The sequence below is a fragment of the Rhinopithecus bieti genome, unplaced genomic scaffold (assembly GCF_001698545.2).
Source record: "Rhinopithecus bieti isolate Rb0 unplaced genomic scaffold, ASM169854v2 scaffold_14009, whole genome shotgun sequence".
NCBI classification, from domain to species: Eukaryota; Metazoa; Chordata; class Mammalia; order Primates; family Cercopithecidae; genus Rhinopithecus; species Rhinopithecus bieti.
Window position 1 is genome coordinate 1,801,804 of NW_016808040.1, and position 20,733 is coordinate 1,822,536.

The 20,733-nt window shown below is 35.8% G+C and overlaps 1 protein-coding gene across 2 annotated transcripts in view; it reads left to right on the forward strand.

The window, feature by feature from the left end:
* The window catches only part of PIK3C3 (phosphatidylinositol 3-kinase catalytic subunit type 3), a 129,417-nt gene that overhangs the window by 8,610 nt on the left and 100,074 nt on the right, over window positions 1-20,733 (forward strand). For both annotated transcript variants that reach the window (XR_001887886.1, XM_017885304.1), the window contains exon 4: window positions 6,516-6,645. Coding sequence is in view for 1 of the 2 variants with exons in the window: in XM_017885304.1 (XP_017740793.1) it covers window positions 6,516-6,645 (130 nt within the window). In the remaining variant the exon portion in view is untranslated. The remainder of the gene's footprint in view (window positions 1-6,515; window positions 6,646-20,733) is intronic.

The window sequence follows — 20,733 nt, forward strand, 5'->3', positions numbered from 1 at the left end:
CTTTTTTTTTTTTTTTTTTTGAGTTGTTTTCTTATTGATATATAAGGAGTCTTTGTAGATGAATGAAATTAGCCCGTTGTGGGTTATGTTACAAATACTGCTTTTCTGGTTTGGCTTGTTCTTTTGACTTAGTATGTATTTGTTTGTTCTTCATGGATTTTAAATTGTTATCTTGAAGCTATCAGTTTTTAGTTTTTGGGTTGTGAATTTAATGTTTTAGAAAGTTCCCATTTAAGATTCTTTAAAATGCTTTCTTCTGTTATGCTTTTATTCCTTTACATTAAAATCTTTGATTTATCTAAAATTACTATTGTGAAAGGAGTGATATAGTGAGAATAGCTTTTTAGAGAAAACCAAAACAAATGGTTTGAATATTTGTCCCTACACTGCTTATTAAATAAGCCATCTTATCCAGCTATTTTAAAATAGCATCCTTATATATATATATTCATCTTGTGTTGAAGTCTAAGAGAGGCATTTTAGTGTATAGTGCTATAGTGGTTAGAAAAGCAAGTTGTAGATTATCTGGCTTCAAATCTTGGCTTCTTTGCTTAGTATCTGTGTATCCTTGGGCAAATTACTTAATCTTATGCCTCAATGTCTTCATATGTTAAATGAAAGAACAATAGTATCTCCCTCATTGAGTAGTTTATGATTGTTACATTACTAAATACATTTAATGGTCCTGATAAATATTATATCATATATTTATGTATTGAATAAATATTAAAATGACCTCAATAAATATTAGGTATCATTTCTGGGCTATTCTGTCAGTTAGGATAATGTTATAAAATGTTTAAATATTAGATAGGGATAATTCTTATTAGTCTTTCTTTTAAAATATTTCCAGGTTTGTTTTGGCAGATAAATTTTAATATTATTTTCTCAATTAAACTCACTGTTATTTTGTTAGAAAATCTTACTGAATTATATATGTTAATTAAAGAGAGAATTGATGCCTTTATCATATAAAACTTTTCTATCCAGGAATAGAGTGTGTCGGAAAGGCTTCTGAGCTCATCAGTGAAATCTAGATGTAATCCCATTTGGAATAGCTTGGTTGCTTACTAATACCTAGGTATTTTAGTTTAATGTGGCTATTAAAGAGATATTTGTTACTAAAATCCGCACAGGAAAAATAATTTCGATATAGTCTGAAACATTGTAACTTTCAGTTTTAAAATGTACTTCTTGATAAAATAGCATGTTACAGCAGAATGGACATATTACTAAATCAGTATTGTTTCTTTTACAGAGTATTTACCCCTTATTTTTTGTTACTAGAGAGGGACTTGTTTGCAACAGAGAAGAAAAGAAAATGTACAGCTCTTTTAGTGGCTAAATGTTTTGAGAAATAACCAGACGTTCCTCTTAGTTTTTCCTCCCAGATTCATCACAAGTGGTTTACCTTCTGGAATATCAATAGGAAATTCTCTCATAAAAACACCTCTGTTAGTACTCGTGCATTTTAGAGGACTTTAGGATCTAGTTTGAGGGAATTTTCTGAGGAGGATGTAGTTGTGGGACAATTGAAATGTCCACAGATGCAGTGAAATGACCTGCCTACATCTAAACAAACTCTCAGATTGATTTTTGGTACTGTTTTGTTTGGCTTCTTGCACTTTTTTTTTTAAAGTACTACATTAAATCAGTAGTAATCAACCTGTGTTTAAGAATCATCCGGGAAGCCTATGAGAAAAGCATCTTCCTGGGTTCTCACGAACTCAGTGTGTCTGTGGTAGGGCCCAAGAATCAGCATTTTAAACAATCTTCCTGAGTGATTCTGTGAAAGGGAGCCTATGGACCACAATTTGAGAAGCACTGAACTGACCTTTGTGATAGTAGTTTATTAATATGACTTATACATACATTCATGTGTTGCTCTTCTTTACTCCTTCCCTTGGAGCCCACTTTATTTGTAATTCTGTGTATATCCCAGTGAAAGGAAAATTCCTTTACCTCCCATCCAAACCAAGCTGCCAGCGTGCTTGAAAGATAAATCAGTAGCACTTGTTCTACTTTTAAAAAGTCATTAAACCCCAAGGATTTCTATAAAGGGAGCAGTAGCAATAAGTGAGTGGTTACTTAAATTTGTTTTCTGCCATTAACTAAAATAAGACTTTGAATCTTGGAAAGTCATCTGTTTTCTCTTAACTCTAACTGGAAAATAGGTCATCCTACTCCTTCGTGTCCCGAACACATCAGATGCCCAATATGAATGAAACCTGTTAGAGAGAAGCACTGATTGCGTGAAATTATCTCACTTAGAGCTTGATTTCTCCAACTTGAGTCATTTACTTATCACTTTTAGAATTCCATTCATATCTCTTTACTAAGTATATTATCTTTTTTTTTTTTTTTTTTTTTTTTTTTTTTTTTTTTTTTTGAGATGGATTCTCACTCTGTTGCCCTGCTGTGGTACGATCTCAGCTCACTGCAATCTCCACCTCCTGGGTTCAAGCGATTCTCCTTCCTCAGCCTCCTGAGTAGCTGGGATTACAGGCACCTGCCACCACGCCCAGCTCATTTTTGTATTTTTGGTAGAGGTAGGGTTTCACCATGTTGGCCAGGCTGGACTTAAACTCCTGACCTCAGGTGATCTGCCTGCCTCGCCCTCCCAACGTGCTGGAATTACAAGCGTGAGCCACCGCACCTGGCCTATTGTTCTTGACTTGATATTTTTATTTAACCCAACTTACTTTTTTTAAACTTCCACTTATTTTAAAAGAAAAACATGATATCCCTGTTGTACATGGAAAACAGCTATTATTTAACATTAGTGGGTAATAGTAAGACTAAATATAATGACTAACTATGCTATTAAATTTTAGAAATTGAAGCAAAAGAATCCCTAGTGAATACACATGATATGAAATTCATTTGATTTGCAAAATATGCATACAATATCTGCAAAAAAAAAGTCCTTTAATTAGAATGGTTCTGTTTTCCATAGTCAAATATAAACAGGATATTCAGCTCTCTCTCAGCTTAAGGTGAAGATCAGGCTTTACATCATTTTCATTTTTAATCAGTTCAACTCGTATATAGTTGTAGGCAGTTATCCAAACATAACTAACATAACGTAAGATTTTAATACAGGTCTAAGATATTTTGAGGGGGTGGAGTGAAAAAAGACTAAATCACCAACTTGTATTCCCCCTGTGCTGGCACTTGTACTGACCTTCACCTCAGAAGAAGGAATTCTAAGAAACTCTATGAAATTAAAACAACTTTTTGTTTTTTTTTCCTCTCTGTCCTGCAGCCTTGCCCTGCGGGTGAGCTGCCTTGCATTGAAGAAAAGCCAGGCATTCCCTAGTCCTCAGCAGCTACAGTTCTTCTTGTGCAGCTTTGATTTGTGAAAGATGATGTTCAGGATGTTCCTGGTGCTACAGCAGAGTGCAGACATCTCCTTGTGCTGCTGGCTCACAGCTACTTCCCTGCATGGTGCTGCCATCCAGGGAGACAGGGCAATATGAATATTCTGGGTGGTCTCAGCAGGAAGCACGTGCAGATTTTCTTCCACCTGTCCTCAAAAACCATGCCATGTGCTACCATTCTTGTAACTTAGGGAAATGCTGCCTTAAACCATAGTTTCCTCAGATGTTTCTTATGCAGTGAAATAACGCCAACTGTCCCTCGCCTTTTCCCTTAAAGGGTTCTCACGTGTACTTAGTACTTTTAAATTGATCCTCAAGACATCTAGTATTGTAGTATTGGTAATCTTGTGACTATCAGCTCTTGCTCTTTGCTAATATCTGTTTTGTTTACGTGAGTCAGTGTGAGGCAGAGCTTATTGGAGAATAGTCTAATAAATAAATTGAAAGACTGATTTGTTAGGGATAAGGCTAGAATAATGTATCATCATTAATTTGAAAGCCTAGCTTGTGAAATTTCAAAGTAGCTAAAGAATGGATTGATTGTTAGGTTGAACTGGCAAAGAACCACACGCAAGCTGCGGATTTCTCTTGCAGTTGTTTTTTCTAAATGTGAATCCTGGAAGTCAAGGCAGTTGGTGCTGTAGTAGCTTGGCTCTGCAAGCTGGAATATCAACAGCAGCTGTTGCTGGTGCCTCTGCTGGAGTCAGAAGGAGATCCTGCTGTGCTGTTTCTTCTGTCTTGCCTGTTTGGCTTAATTTCCCAAGTGGACACGATGCTCTGAGCATCTTCTGCCTTGCCACCTGGAGGCTGTGTAACTCTCTGCAAAGTTCTATTAGTGTCAAAAGAAAGTAATATGTTCACTGCTCATTTGAGTCACTTGGCATCACCCATACCCTCCACGTCCGCTATCCTTAAATCTCTTCTTTAGCTCCATCCCAAGGCACCTAAATCATTTAGTAAACTGACTTCTTGCCAAATGTGCTTATTTTTGATTTAGTTAAGTTCAGCCAGCCAAAGTATTCACTGGGGGTTGGGAAGGTAGAGAGAAGGAAGGGAAGCCTTCTGCTATTTCTGAAGGTACATTTAAGGATATTTATTTAAAGTGATATTATCTCACTGTACATAGTTCCTTAGAGACTGCTCTAAGCAGGACTGCTTAATGTTGAATCTATATCTCAGTTGAAAGAGAAGGAAAATTAAAAGAGGCATGTATATGTGTGTTTTTTGTATTATAACTTACTTTTGATGTTTAACATGATAAATAAATATTGAGAATTTTGATTCATCACAGCCAGTTGATGCATTTTGTATGGGCCCATAAGATAAGCTTTTGCAAATACAGTTACTAGAATTACCTGGTTTATTGCCAACTTTAGAGACCTTTTAACAGATACGGTCTTTGATCTTATTGTGCTCATGAGTTTGTAACTATCTTTTATAGTTCCCAATCTAAATGTTTATGGCATCATTACTTATACACATTATATAATGTTTAGTGAAAATCTTTATTACCTTAGGAAAATCTATGAAGAAATTTTATATTAGCCAGAACATTATAATAATGATTTGAAAAAATTTATGTAAACCATTAGCAGTTAAGGAGACAATTTATTTTTATTTTTTTTTTAATTTTGAGACAGGGTGTCACTTTCTCACCCAGGCAGGAGTACAGTGGTGCAAACATGGTTCACTATAGCCTCGTCCTCCCAGGCTCAAGCAATTCTCCTGCCTCAGCCCCCCAAAAACTACAGGCATGTACCACTGCACCCAGCTAATTTTATTTTTTTTTTTTTTTTTTTTTTTTTTTTTCCGGAGAGACGGGGTTTCGCCATGTTGCCCAGGCTGGTCTCAAACTCTTGAGCCCAAGTGGTCTACCTGCCTCAGCCTCTTAAAGTGTTGAAATTACAGGTATGAGCCACTGTGCCCAGCCTGTACTTTGTTTTTTTAAAAAAGTATTAAATGTGAAAGTGTATGAAATGCTTTAGGTTTGCCTGTTCATCTACACACACTTAGAGTTTTTTTCTTTCTGTGGCAATTTCTATAGTCTTTTTATTTCTAAGAGTAAGAAATAACTTATTGAGCTTTGAGTAGATGCTGTTTGAGTAGACTTTATGTTTGAAAATTCTTGTTCAAAAATATTTTTTAAAAAAGAAAACACATTAATAGAAGAACATCTTTGACCTCCCCATCAGAAAGAAACATGGAAACTTGGCAGCAGCATAATTAAAGCGCATAGTTGTCTAAAGGTCTTACGAGTTTGTTTCATCTTTATATCTTCTTGGTAGCTTTTTGACAAAAACAGTACAAAGGTTATATATTGTTTCACTTTGAAGCAGGATAACCAAGCTTAGGCTGAATTCTGGCTATATGCTAAATTTTGATTTATAGACATGGGAAATGTTTTTGTGTGAATCTACTATTGTATTCACTTTTAGAACATGCCTTTTATGGAAAATAAAGGAGAAAAAACAATTTGTACAGCAAAAGACTAGTAATAGCTAACATTTATTGACTACTTACCGTAGGCCAGTCACTGTTCTAATGACTTTTTACTTGTACTGATTTAATTTTTCCAGTAACCTTGTGGGATACAAGTCCTTTTTTTCTATTTTATAAAAGAGGAAACTGAGGTATAGGGAGGTTTAAGTAGTTTACCCTAGGGTTATGTGGGTAATAGCACAGCTGTGATTCAAGTACAGGCAGTTTGACTATATAGTCTACTGTAATGTCATTTAAAGAAAACAGTTATGTAATTATTTAAATTTTGATTTTAGTCATTGTAAATGTGACATTCTTCAATTGGTTAGAAGTTTGATCTCTGTTATTCCTCAGATCTTCACCAAAGTGATGGAATGTGTGTGCTCATTTCTCATCCTTCTCTCCTTCCACTCTATGTGTAGAATTCTCTGTCATAGTTCTGACTGCTTGGAGGAGAAGAGAATGGCATGTACAAAGCAGTGTGACATGGATTTTAGTTGCTTGGTTAATTGCTTTACATTCCACTGGGAGCTTAAAGCTTGGCAGTGGAGATACACATTTCCATGTGTAGAATTCTCTTTATTTTTAGGAATCTAAAATTTCCTGTAATGAACTGTATTAATTTACTTCTACCCTGAACATTGTCTTTTTCCCTAGCATGTTTCGCCAAGGGATGCATGACTTGAAAGTCTGGCCTAATGTAGAAGCAGATGGATCAGAACCCACAAAAACTCCTGGCAGAACAAGTAGCACTCTCTCAGAAGATCAGATGAGCCGCCTTGCCAAGGTAAAAAAAGTCATTTGGAACAGGTGCAAAGCTCTAACTGATGTCTATTGTAGTATATATACTTTGACATTATGAATTCTGTCAGATTTTTAAAAAATCTAAATCTAACGTTTAAATAATTGTTTTATTGAGATATAATTTACATACCATAAAATACACCCTTGGAAAGCATACAGTCTGATGGTTTAGTAAATTTACAGACTTGTGTAATCATCACCACTATATAATTTTAGTATATTTTCATCACCCCTCAAAGAAACCGTGCGCCATTAACAGTCACTCCCATTTCCTCCTCCCTGCAGTTAGTTCCAGGCAACTACTAATCTACTTACTATCTCTATGGGTTTGCCTGTTCTGGAAATGTCATATAAATGGTATCATATAATACGTGATCTTGTGTCCGGAAATCTGTCAGGTTTGAAAATGTGGAGCGTTGGTGACATTTTCAAGATGACCACCCAGTTTTTCTGGTGACATGGCCTTAAAGTTGTAAGTGTTACATGCTAGAGAAGCTTATGCCATTTGGAAGTGAAGATGACTTACACAATTAACTATAAAGTTTCTTTGTACACGGATGAAATTATTACCTTTTTCTTTCAAAGTTGTTTTAATCAAGTGTGAAGAAATATAAAAACTAAACTCTATTCTGTGCATAAATTGCAACACTGTCATTTATTTTGTGAACCTCCTTTCACAAAGCACTGTGTTAAATTACTGTTGAAGGATCCTTTTGCAGTTACCTGGTTAGGACAGTTTCTTGTAATTATTAGATGTACTTTTCTTTTGCAGTCTTATTAGTAGGAGTGCCTCTTGAATGTCTGGAGGAAGTTTTGATGCTAAGCTTTTAACAGCTTGTTGCCTTTACTCACATATAGAAAAAATCTTCAAGAATTAGTACTTGAGTTGGCTAGGCTTTGTGCTTCAACATAGAATTTTTGTGAAGTTCAATTTGTCTTTTGTATTGCTCTTTTAAGGAAGAATGATGTCGTAGCAACCTGATAACTGTATTGACCAATATACTATTGTCTACTTCTCCCATCCATAATTAAATAAAATGTAATATTCATTTCTTCTACTCATTCTGAGATTTTGTATGCATTCTAACATGGGATGTAGGAAAGCTCTCAAGCTTTTCATATGTGTACCTTTAAGACTTTATCTTAGTGGTGATCTTTCATTTGAGCTACTCTCTGTCCCTTTTACAAACCTTGAATAGTTAATATAAATTTTATTAGAATCAATTCATTTATGGCTTGTGGATCACTATAATATGAAAAGGTTGAATTAAAAAAGAATAAAATACTTTTAAAAGCTCTCAGATTGTCTTTTAAGAGTAGCCATTATGATTCATATTGTAGGTGAAATTCTAAGTCTGAGGGGGAATGGCCAGAGTCAAGAAATATAAAACTTTATAGTTGCACAACGTAACTACATTGTTTCTCTGTTAAACACATTATTTAGGCTTCTGTTCACAGGTTTCTAATTTTTTTCCCTAATTATTTTTGATGGAAGGTTTAAAAAATAATTTTTGTAACAACTGACATTTTCAGGCTTCCGTGTATGGAGTATAATCATTGGAATTAGTCCCAGTTGGACTTCTGGTTTTTTAATGTAGCACAACGTTAATAGTATAGATTTCTCATTTTAATCTTTTGAATTTTATAGAAAAAAGATGTGACTTAATAATGATCACCTTTTTTATGATTGAAACAGTAACCCTTAATACTTGTTCATATTTTTCTTTTAGTTATTTGTGCACGTTAGCAATTCTAAAAATGATGAATAAGCATGTGCAGAGCTCAGTGAGGTGTAGGAAAGAAGTCTTCTTAATGTTTTTGTTAATTGGTAACAATCATCACCAGTCTAAATTCTTTATATGAGAGTATTCCAAGTGGATTCTGCTTTTTCAAGAGGTAGTTATTAAAATTTATGTGCTGTTTGTATTGTTCAGAGTGGTTAGCAGTTTTCAGGTAAGTTTTTATTGGTTTGTAAAATGGGAATAAAAATTAATGAGAGTGAGCAGCTTACAGTCCTCCTGATAATAATTGGAGCCTAGCTCTTTCCACATCCTTTCATCCCTAATAGAACTGTACTTTTAACTTCTGAATGGAGTGGAGACATCTGAGCTTGCTGTGTTGTGACAGCTTGCATTAGTATTAACTTATGTTCCCCAAAGACTAAACAGAAACCATCAAAATGAGTAATTACTTTTTTAAAGGGGAAAAAGGCGTCCTGTTTGTAGCATTGTTAAAGAATTACTCCCTCTTTAAAGGAAGCTCTTTTATTTCTTGACGTATTGGGCTAACTCGATAGTCCCTTCTTTTGATATAGTTGCTTGTGGTTTTTGAGGTTTCAGAACTGTTATCTATCCCAGCTGCTATTGAAGAGAAATGTGTTTTAAAAATGATGTCTTAAGATTTGACAAAATTGGAAGGTTGGGCACTTGGAAACACATTATAGTGGGAAGAGCAGTGTACTGTGAGTCAGAGTTTTGGCCATTCTACTAACTTGGGGAAAATAATTTTTTAAGTTTGCAAAATCAGATGTTTAGAATGGACGAATGATTTTTATGGTCTCATGTAGCTCTTTATATTTAATTGATTCTAAAAGTACTGATATAGGAAATAACTGGGATTATCTACCTGGGTTTTATAGTTATTATCTTAGTAGAGAATAAAATCGTGGTTGTTAATTTGCAACTTTGAATGTATTATTTTCAGGTCATTCCTTTTTTTCTGCAATGTGTATGCCTAGGGTAAAATGTTACATAGGGCTTACCTAACGTGAATAATGGGGCTTTGCTCTTAATTTTGTTGTTTGATTAGTGCTTGCTTTGTACATTTTTAGACAGACTTCCTGAAAAACAACTCTTCCTCACCTAAAACATGGTCTTGCCTTATACTTGAGAAAATATATTTGATACTTCTATGGTCTTAATTTACTCTCTTACTAGGGAATAGGAGAGTAAGTAAAGTAAATTAATTTAGTTAATTTACTGACTTACCAGAGGGAGTATACTTTGGTACTTACATTCTTAAAATTATGTCCTTAACTTAGAATTATTTTGACTAAATTTTTTATTATTATACTTACATTCTTAAAATTATGCTTAGATACTTAAATTGTTCTTAGAGTTGTGCCACAGTAGTGCCAGCTGTCTTTCACTCTCTCTTTTTCTGATTACACATTTTAAAAAATTGTTCAGTTAGATTGTCACTCTCTTTCTCAAAACATTTTGAAATTGTGTTAGGTATAATAAACTTTTAAACATGGGAAAGTGTTTGTACGCTCCCTTTTTCCATTTTCATACAGAAGGAACAGAGATGGTAGATGTAATGTCTGTATTTCTCACGCTACCATTTTAAGAAAAGAAATTAGTATTCAAATATATGAGGGTTAAGTATGGTTTATTTCTTGTTGCACTTTCATTTTCCATCCAGTGAATTTACCATGATTGTTTCTAATTTTTGAGAAGACAGTTGACTTAAGACTAAAAAGGTATACATAAATCTTAATAATAGCAAAACAGTTTTACTATGCATGGTATCCATGAGCCTAAATAAGTAGCATAGTAACAGTCTTCAAACTGCAGTGTAAGAAAGTTTAGTCACTTGCAGAACTACTTCAGTCTTGGTTATCTAGGGATAATGGACAACAGGACTGTGAAATGAAGATTAACTATTTAATGGCCTGTGAAAAGACAGTGTTAGATAATTATTGAGCAAAGAACTTCCACTACAAGCCGGACTTAACCCTCTTCTGATTTATTGCTCACCTATTACAGTTGAATTCCGACTACAGTATGAATAGCTGAAGTTTAAAAACCTGCTTTTCAAGTTTGACAATTTTTAAAAGTCCAGTCCTTCCAGAATGAGTTTAGCGGAATTAACCTTTCTCATGATTTTACATGATCTTGTGAACATGCCTAATTTTGCTTTAAGGAAAAATGAGTATGAAAAAAGGAAGCAAAACCGCTTTCCTTAATTTAATTCTTACTTCTTAGACTTTTATTAGGAAACAGGAAAGAGGAAGGAAATGAATAGTATGGGTAAGATCAAACGCTAAGTGCAGCGCCGCGCCCCGCCCGACCACCTGCCCCAGGTGTCTCTTTTCCTTGTTCGCCAGTTCCTGAGGGTTGCCTAATAATTTTTTAGTGGAATACGGCGTGTGTGGTGTGCCGTGGTGGGAACTTCATTTGTAAGAAATAATAAAGAAGACCGGACTTCTGGAGCAGATTTTGATTAAACCTTGTCATGGTCCAGGGACCCCAGGCTGTTTAGGGTGTGTGCGGGCCTTACTTTGAAACAAATTTTGCGCCCGCCCGATGGGTCCGAGGTGCGTGCTCATGTTTTTCAAGCCTGTCTTCCTATGTCAGGAGTTCTTTATGACTAGGAATGCATACATCCACCTTGGGGGAATTTTGGTTGTTGGCACTTTAACCAAGGCTTTAGGGTTTGCTTTATAAATTTGAATCCATGTCTTTAGATATGATAAAGGGTTAGTGCACAAACATGCTATTCTCCACTGGTTCTGCTTTTCATTGTTATCAGGCTCTTGCTTGATGATTTGGAATTGGTGCTTTTTCAGTTTCTGCATTTGATTAAGAGAGAGGCAACGAGAAGGAAACCATTAGATGAACATGCTTTGGTCTGGTGCTCGACACAGTTTAGGTCTCATGGAAATGTTGTTGGAGCTAGAATATAGAGGTGCAACACTGTTGCAGGGGAAGAGTGACTAAGATGTGGTGGTGTTTCTTCCAGGCCTAGAACCACAGAGTGCCCTGTGTGGAGTCACTGTGGGTCCAGGGTCCAGACCTCAGGTTTAAATAGGAGCTGGATTTTTAAGTTCATTTTAGAAATGTTGCTTTGAGTAAATTAGGTTCTCATGCAGAGAACCACCTTTCTGAGCAGTCATTTAATAATCTGGCAGTTCTGCCGGTGTCTAATATCGACAGCCCCACAGTCACATGTAGCAATTTAGAGATTGGGTTTAATTTCGGGTAATTTTAAAATTTAAATAACAGTTTAAAACTCTCTCGCTCTCTCTCTCGCTCACTTGTAACCACAGATTTCACAATGCCTCCAGATGCCCCCCCCTTGCTTGGCTTAAGAAGCAGATCCCTGGGGAAATTTTCGTCGCCATGGTTAGAACGTTTTTCATTAGTTGGACAAAAGTCTCCTCACTGAACAGCTCGCTCAAGGTGTCGCAGGAGATCCACCTAGCCCAGGAGTTTCGAAGGACAAGCCCGAGGCCCTGGCGGGGTCTTATGTTGAGGTTTTGTTGAGTGCCAATTTACCAAACTTTGTAGTGGAGTGAGTACATCTTTCTGGTCAACCATATACTTGATGCTATCTAGGGAACCACCATTTTCAAAAGGTCAAACCTTTGGAACATTTAAGTAGTCTTCATAGATATTGTTGATTTCTTAGTTAACCATGAAGCAGCTTGGAGAAGGTTTCCTGAGATATTTTCTCAAGTTTTGGAAATTTCTAAAAAAGCCTTTTTTTTTTTTTTTTTTTTTTTTGGGGGGGGAATGAATCTACGCTCTGTCACCCAGCCTGTGGAGTGCAGTGGGCGTGCGGATCTTGGCTGCACTACAACCTCCGCCTCCCAAGTTCACTCCATTCTCCTGCCTCAGCCTCCCAAGTAGCTGAACTACAGGCACCCACACCAGGCGCTAATTTTTTTGTATTTTATTTATATTCATGTTATTTGTTAATTTTTATTATTATACTTTAAGTTCTAGGTACGGTGTTTGCGCAACGCCAGGTTTGTTGGCATATGTTTAAACATTGTTGCGCGATGTTGGTGTGCTGCACTCAATTAACTCATCATATTACATTAGGTAATATCTCCTTTAATGCCTGGGCATCCCTCCCCCCGCGCCCTCCCACCCCCACAACTCAGGCCCGCGGTGGTGGTGACTATTCCCCTTACGGTTGTCAAGGTGTTTTCTCATGTGTACTCAGTCCCACTATGGACGTGAGAACTATGGTGGGTGTTTGGCTTTTCTGTCACTCAATAGTTTTGCATGAGCATGGTTTTCAGCTTTCATCCATGTCCCTACAAACAGGACACTGAACTCATTTTCTTTTTTATGGTCTACTATATATTTCCATGGTCGTATATGTGCCTATTTTTCTTAATTGATTCTATTATTTGATTGGGCATTTGGGTTTGGTTTTCCCAAGTCTTTTGCTATATATAGTGAATAGTGCCACAATAACCATTACGTGTGCACATGTTACTTTATAGCAGCATGATTTATAATCCTTTGGGTATATACCCAGTAAATGTGGGATGGCACACATCTTGCACCCTCTGATCTTTGACAACTGACAAAAACAAGAAATGGGAAAGGATTCCCATTATTTTAATACAATAGGTGCTTGGGAAAACTGGCTTTAGCCATATGTTAGAAAGCTGAAAATGGATCCCTCCATGAACCTCTCATACAAAAATTTAAATTCAAGATGGATTAAACGATTAAAGTTAGACCTAAAAACCAATTAAAAAAAGCTCTAGAGAAACCTAGGCCAATACCATTCAGGACCATAGGCATGGGCAAGGGATTCATGTTTAAACACCAACAACGCAATGCAACACAAAGCAAAAATTGACCAAATGGGAATCTAATAAACTAAAGAGCTTCTGCATATCAAAAGAAACTACCGTCAGAGTGAACAGGCAACCTACAAAATAGGAGAAAATTTTTACAATCTACCCATCTGACAAAGGGCTAATATCCAGAATCTACAAAGAACTTAAACAAGTTTACAAGAAAAACTCAAACAACCCCATCAAAAAGTGGCCGAAGGATATGAACAGACAGTTCTCAAAAGAAGACATTTATGCAGCCAACAGATACATGAAAAAATGCTCATCATCACTGGCCATCAGAGAAATGCAAATCAAAACCACAATGAGATACCATCTCACACCAGTTAGAAAGATGATCATTAAAAAGTCAGGAAACAACAGGTGCTGGAGAGGATGTGGAGAAATAGGAACACTTTCACACTGTTGGTGGGACTGTAAACTAGTTCAACCATTGTGGAAGACAGTGTGGCGATTCCTCAAGGATCTAGATTGTTTTGTATTTTTAGTAGAGACGGCGCTTTACCGTGTTAGCCAGGATGGTCTCTTATCTCCTGACCTAGTGATCCACCTGCCTCGGCCTCCCAAAGTGCTGGGATTACAGGCATGAGCCACACCCCCTGGCCAAAAGGACTTTCTTTATAGTATCCTTTTAATTTAAATTTACTTGAATATGCTGGTTGTACTGCATCTTTTGAATAAACATTGACAGATTATCACAGTCACAAAATAATCCATGAAAATCAAGATTAAGATAGCAAGGAATTTTCTGGTCACGTAATTAATTTTCTAAAGTGGGATTAAAGTAGTTTGACCCACTATAATATTTACCCTTGAAAGAAAGTATTTTGCATTAATCCATTACATCAGATGGGTACTTGTCCTAAAGCACTGGTTAGAGGAGCCCTGAGATTTTAGTTTTTTGTACACGTACAAGTCTTTTATCTTCACTGTTGTCAAAGGCACACTTCTAAATGTTGAAGACCAAAAAAAGAAAAAAACTGTGTTACTAAGTTCCCGATGTCATTGTTGTTAGTGTTATTGTGACTATTGTCAAAGGCACACTTCTAAATGTTGAAGACCAAAAAAAGAAAAAAAACTGTGTTACTAAGTTCCCGATGTCATTGTTGTTAGTGTTATTGTGACTAATAATGGTAACTACATTTATAATCACTTTGCATATGTAAAGTGCTTTAATATCAACAAAACCTCTTAGCATAGATTGCAAACTAAAATAGAGAAGGGATTAAGATCATGGCTTTAGAGACCATTTTTTATTCAAATCCCAGCTGTGATCTTGAACTAGCTACTTAACCTTTACCAAGTCATGAAATCCTCTTCTGTAAAGTAGGAATAGTAGTTATATCTATTTTTGGAGATTATTGTGAAGACTAAGTGTAAATGATAAAATATTTAAAGGATTTAGCATACTGCTCAGCAAATACCGAGCACTAATAAATGTTAGCTGTTGTTATTACTTTTTTACTTGCTTTTATTTGATTCTGAGAAGTGTAGGATTAGGACTTATACACTATATTGTTTTAAATTCATGAAAAGATGAAAGCATAGAGAAGTTAAGCTGTTTATTTGTGGTTACATATTTGGTAACTTGCAGAATCAGCACCTAAAACCACGTCTTTAAATTCTTTGTGGAAATCTCTTTCCAAAATAAGTATCAGTGACATATGCTTAAGATTTAAGGATTGAGAAGAATGTGTTTGCATGAAGAGTGTATTGTTCTTATTTAGAAGATTAAAATTGAAAACAGGAGAAAAGGTAACTAGAATATGAAGCAATGTCTACAGTGCAGGTCCTCAAGTATGGCATAAAAGGTGATGCCCATTAAGTCAGTAAACAGTGACCTGCCTATGGTAAGCATCCATTACATATTTGTGCTATGAAACAATTGGAGTTATGAATGATATATGGCTTTAGTTGTTACTAATACATACTTTAAAAGCAATGAAAAAAAACAGTAGATCTGCCTCAGCCTCCTGAGTAGCTGGGATTACAGGTGCATGCCGCCACACTTGGCTAATTTTTGTAATTTTAATAGAGACAGGGTTTCACCATGTTGGCCAGGCAGGTCTCGAACTCCTGACCTCAAGTGATCCACCCGCCTTGGCCTCCCAAAGCATTGGAATTACAGGTGTGAGCCACCATGCCTGGGCTAGAAATGGCTATTTTCTTTGTGTGATCACAAAAAATGATGCAGCTAGAAAGTTAGTAATGATGGTAATGAAGTCTCATTCATTCAGCTCGGGCTTTTGTCAGATTATTGACTTGATCACAGGATTATTTTTCAGAAGTTTGAGAAAAAAAGGACACTGCTTCTCTAGGCCAATTTTTTGTTTGTTTTTGTTTCTGTTTGTTTGTTTGTTTGGAGACAGGGTCTCACCCTTTTGCCCAGGCTGGAGTGCAGTGGTGCATTCACAGCTCACTGTAGCCTCAGTCTCCTGGACTCAAGTGATCCTCCCACATCCTCTGGAGGAGCTGGGACTACAGGTGTGCACCACCATGTTCGAATAGTTTCTTTTATATAGAGATGGTGTCTCACTAGGTTGCCCAGGCTGGTCTCAAACTCCCAGGCTCAAGCAGTCCTCCTGCCTCAGCCTCCTAAACTGCTGGGATTACAGGCATGAGCCACCATGCTGGACCTCTAGGCTAATTTACACCACTATAAAAGAAGTGATTAATGAAAAGGGAGTAACAGAAATTTTGCAAAGAAGTAAAGATGTTACATTATACTTTGGGATTGCAATTATAATCAAGGAGTGCAATAATGGACCAAGTTAGGGATATGTCAGTTCTCAGAAAGTTTGAGAAAGGCAAGATGTTCCATTGATTTGAGAACCTAGAAAGGAAGATAACCCAAAAGGACCAAGGGGTTCCTTGGTTCCCTTGGTCCCATTCTCAAGGGGACAGTTTGGCATGGACTTAAGAAGGTCTTGGATTGACATTCTAAAGGAAAATCCCTAAAGATAACAGTATTTTAAATATTTTTTCTTTCTTTTGAATGCATTAAAAGCACATTGAAGAAGTAGGTCTGTGTTAGACACCGAATTGGTTTAGTTTATTTAGTTGAATCATAATCTTCATCAAAGTGCCCTTCAGCCTAGAAGAGTTAACCAAATAATTTAGCTAAGTAGTAATTGAAAACCAAGATTGTTGAGAAGCGGTAGCATAAAGACACTCATTGATTTATTCAGTTTTCCTAGTCCTGGAAAGTTAACTGTCGTGGGTTTTAACATTATGTATTTAAAATTTATATTTTTATCATAGAACAATTCAAATAGAGAAATACACAGAAGCATGTAATAGATGTCCATGTATTCACTATCAGGATTGAATATATGTTAACATTTTGCCTTGTTTCACATTTAAAAAAAAAAGATTTAAGAATCACATAAGAAGTTCCCTCTTTTTGTTTAGTTTGTAATTTACTTTTTTAAGAAAAAAGTTAGTTTTTTTATATTTATCCTTGTTAATCTGTATGACTCATGTGCTTCCATTTAAACTGCTATTTATTTTTCCAATGTATGAGTAAATCAGTCTCTCAACTTCAAGTTTTTGCTGTTTTTAGTGGGTACAATGTTTAATAGAAACTGGTGATTCTGGAACAGTGTTTTAATAGAAACAGTAGTAGAGTCATCCTTGTTTTGTTCCTGAGTTTAGTGAGAGTGCTTCTTACATTTAATTCTTTGGTAAGATGTTGGCTATTCTTGGTAAATTTCTTCTTTCAGGTTAAAAAAAAGTCTTCTGTGCCCAGGTGCAGAGGCTCTTGCCTGTAATCCCAGCACTTTTGAGAGGCTGAGGCTGGAGGATTGCTTGAGCCCAGGGGTTTGAGACCAACTTGTGCAACATGGCACGACCCCGTCTCTACAAAAAATAACGATAAAAAAAATAAGCTGGGAAAGGTAGTGCATGCCCATAGTCCTGCGTACTCTGGAGGCTGAGGTGGGAGGATCGCTTGAACCCAGGAGTATGAAACTGCAGTGATCCTGGGCCAGGGAGTGAGACCCCATATTAAAAATGAAAAAGTCTTCTGTTATTTTTTAAAAGTTTACATGATGAATGAATATTGAAACTTAACCCCCAAAAACAAAAAATTGGGATTCTTTTGATCTTACCTTTTTTCCCTTTTAATTTGACATGTGGAAGAGTTAATAGCTAGGCATGTTGGTGTGCACCTATAGTTTCAGCCACTCAGCTACATGGAAGGCTGAGGCAGGAAGATTGCTTGAGTCCAGGAGTTTGAGACCAGGCTGAGTAACATAAGAGACCCCGTCTCTTAAAAAAAAAATTCACATGGCAGGCCTAAGGCTGCTGTCCTTAGAAGGGCCTCCTTGCAAGGTTGGCCCTCAGCTGATGTCTGAGAACTGATTTTCTGAAACAGTTCCTAACTGATACAGATGTTTCACTATGTCCAGACTATTTCCACATGTGATTTACAATGAGCACTTGCTTTCTTTCTGGAAGTCTAAAATTTTGGTAGTTGTAAGGCAGAGATTGCCGTTGTGACCAACTCCCAATAAAATCCCTAAACTCTCATTCTGAAATGGGCTTTTTAGAGCTGCATGTTTCCTGCCAGAGATGTGAATATACTTGCATGTCACCTCTGAAAAACTAAGATCAGTAAAGGTTTTGGGTTTAGAGATATGATTTAAGAAGTGATTTTTATTATATACTGGACATCAGTTCTTGTTACAAATTCTATAATGGGTTAGCAACTTGATGATTTCTAAACCTGTACCCATTTAATGACATTTTGTAGTTAGATTTTGGAGAAATGAGAAACATGAAACTATCTAGGGAGGAGGTGTTTTGAAAAACGAAGGCATTATGTTTTATTTTACACTTTTAAGATTAGTAGAACTATCGAAACTGATGAAAGATTTGAATAATAATGAGATACCTTATAACTGGGGATGAAGACTGGCATCAAGATTTCTGAGGTACAGCTCTCACTGTAAGTTACAGCTTATTGAATAACTAGCTATTTCTGTATTTCTGAATATTTTTCATTGTTAAAATGTGGTCAGATCTCCATTATCTCTGCTGATTATAGGAATCATGCCATTATTATTATTATTCTTTTTAGCTATTCTGAAAAGGAAAATTAGCCTCAGAGACTATTTTGTTTATAAATTATAGCAAGTTGATTACCTGTACTTCTTCTGGATTCTGAATACACTTCCACCTTGAATAAATTATGTGAAGTAATGTTCATGAATAAACTGACATTCTGGATCAAATTAATTTAACAGAATAAATTGTTTAGAAGGACCTATTAGTAATCTTTTCCCCTTATTATTGTTACATAATTTATTGTTTTCAGAATTTAACACTTAAGTTCCTAAAATTGCTTTCAATTGATGATTGTATATGTTAGCACTTTTCTTGGGAAGTTGGTATTCTTTGTAAGAAATATCTATACTTGGTTAAGTCTTCACTTGGTTAGGTATATCACATAAAGAAAGTGTCCTTTCTCCATAGCTGAATCACTTAATGATTTAGGTTATAGCTAAAGTAGCTTGATAATCTTCAGTTTTCTGTTTTCTAATCAACTGCCCTTAGTTATGATGTCAACAGTTCATGCAGTGCAATATTAGACTAGGTATAGTAATTTAGGAGGGTGAATCTATCATCCTTAATGATGTAACCATTACCCCATGTAGGTAAATGAATATACAAAATATATACAGTGTTCTGTTACTATGTATGTATGTTATATTTACTTTTTATCCACGATATAAACAATTCACTTTGGGAGGCTGATGGGGGAGGATAACTTGTGCTCAGGAGTTTGAAGCCAGCCTGGGCAACATGATAAAACCTTGTCTCTATAAATAAAGAAACAAACAAAAAACAATTGAGACTTGACCATTTGTAATAATGACTATAGTAAAAATAATTTCATTTTCTCAAAAACAGTAAGAACACCCTTATTTATTTATTATGTCTGAAATAATGTACTTTTATCACTAGGAACAAAATAAAACTTCCGTCTTTTAAATGTATGTGTTTTAGAGGAAGAAAACTGGTGTCCTAAAGACTTGGAGAATACATTTGTTACTTTACAAATGAAAATATAGGATCCTAGATATAACATTTAGGTTGGGCAGAAGTGTCTTACATTTTTTTCTTCCTCAAATGTTTTATAAATGACAAGAATAAACAACAGCATTATGATAAATGCTGAAATTATTCAAGGCTATCAAATTTATTCAGTGATGTCATTGATATCACCAAGTATACCTCTTAGATACAGGATTTTGTATAAATATCTGGTATAGCTTTTATAAACATAGCTTATTGCTTTGATTCTCTGTCGCCATTGAATTGTGTTATAACAAGGTTTTAGGAATATCTCATAAATTTATTTTTGGTGCTACATGGGTAGCATCTTTTTTATTAATCACTTTGGTTTGCTTACTCCTAAGACTGTCAAAACTTTTGGATTTGTCTGGAAACCAATGATAGCAAGTAGACTAAATTAGTTTTTGCCAGTGTAAAATTGAGCCCTAAAACAGTATTGATTTATGTTCTGTAAATCTATTTTCTGTCTTTACAGTTATAGTTTCTGCCAGAAAAATAGTAAGACACTTTTAAGGCTAGATTTATCTTCAAGAAGTTTAACTAAATGAAACTTTTATGAAACAAATACTACTCTTCCTGAATAATAAGATTTACATGTACAGTTTGAAAGTAAAATTGAAGATTTGTGACCAAGACTTCATTAATCAGGAAGATAGAAGAAACCAGAAGAAACTTCTTTGCTTACCAAGAATTAAATACATAAACATATGCAAACTCTCTAACACGCACACGTACACGATTCTTTTTCTAATCTCAGTAGTTCAAATAAATTATCTTATACAACTGCATTTAGTCTGAAGTTATAAATTACTGCATAGCTTGGCCGGGCCTGGTGGCTCACACCTGTAATCCCAGCACTTTTGGAGGCCGAGAAGGGTGGATCATTTGAGGTCAGGAGTTTGAGACCAGCCTGCCCAACATGTTGAAACCCCTTCTCTACTAGACATACAAAAAAAAAAATTAGCCAGGCATGGTGGTGCAGGCCTGTAATCCCAGCTACTCAGGAGGCTGAGGCAGGAAAATAGGAAAATCTCTTAAGCCTGGAAGGCGGAGGTTGCGATGAGCCAAGATCACGCCACTGCACTCCAGTCTGGGCAACAGAGTAAGACCCTGTCTCAAAAAAAAAAAAAAAAAAAAAGGTACTGCATAATTTATATTTGATTTGAGATGCTTATTGTCTTGTTTTTTAAAAGAATTACACTTTTTTAGTAATAGAATTCTAGTGCACCATGCGACTATATTAGCAGACAAATAATGGTACTCTGTTCAAATATTTATTAATTTAGCTCAGTTCTATTTTAGACTCAAGAGAGGCATTAGAGTCAAATGAGTTAAGCTATGACCTTTAACTTGAGGGAGTTTAGAGGAACGAGATGGGAGGTAATTGACAAA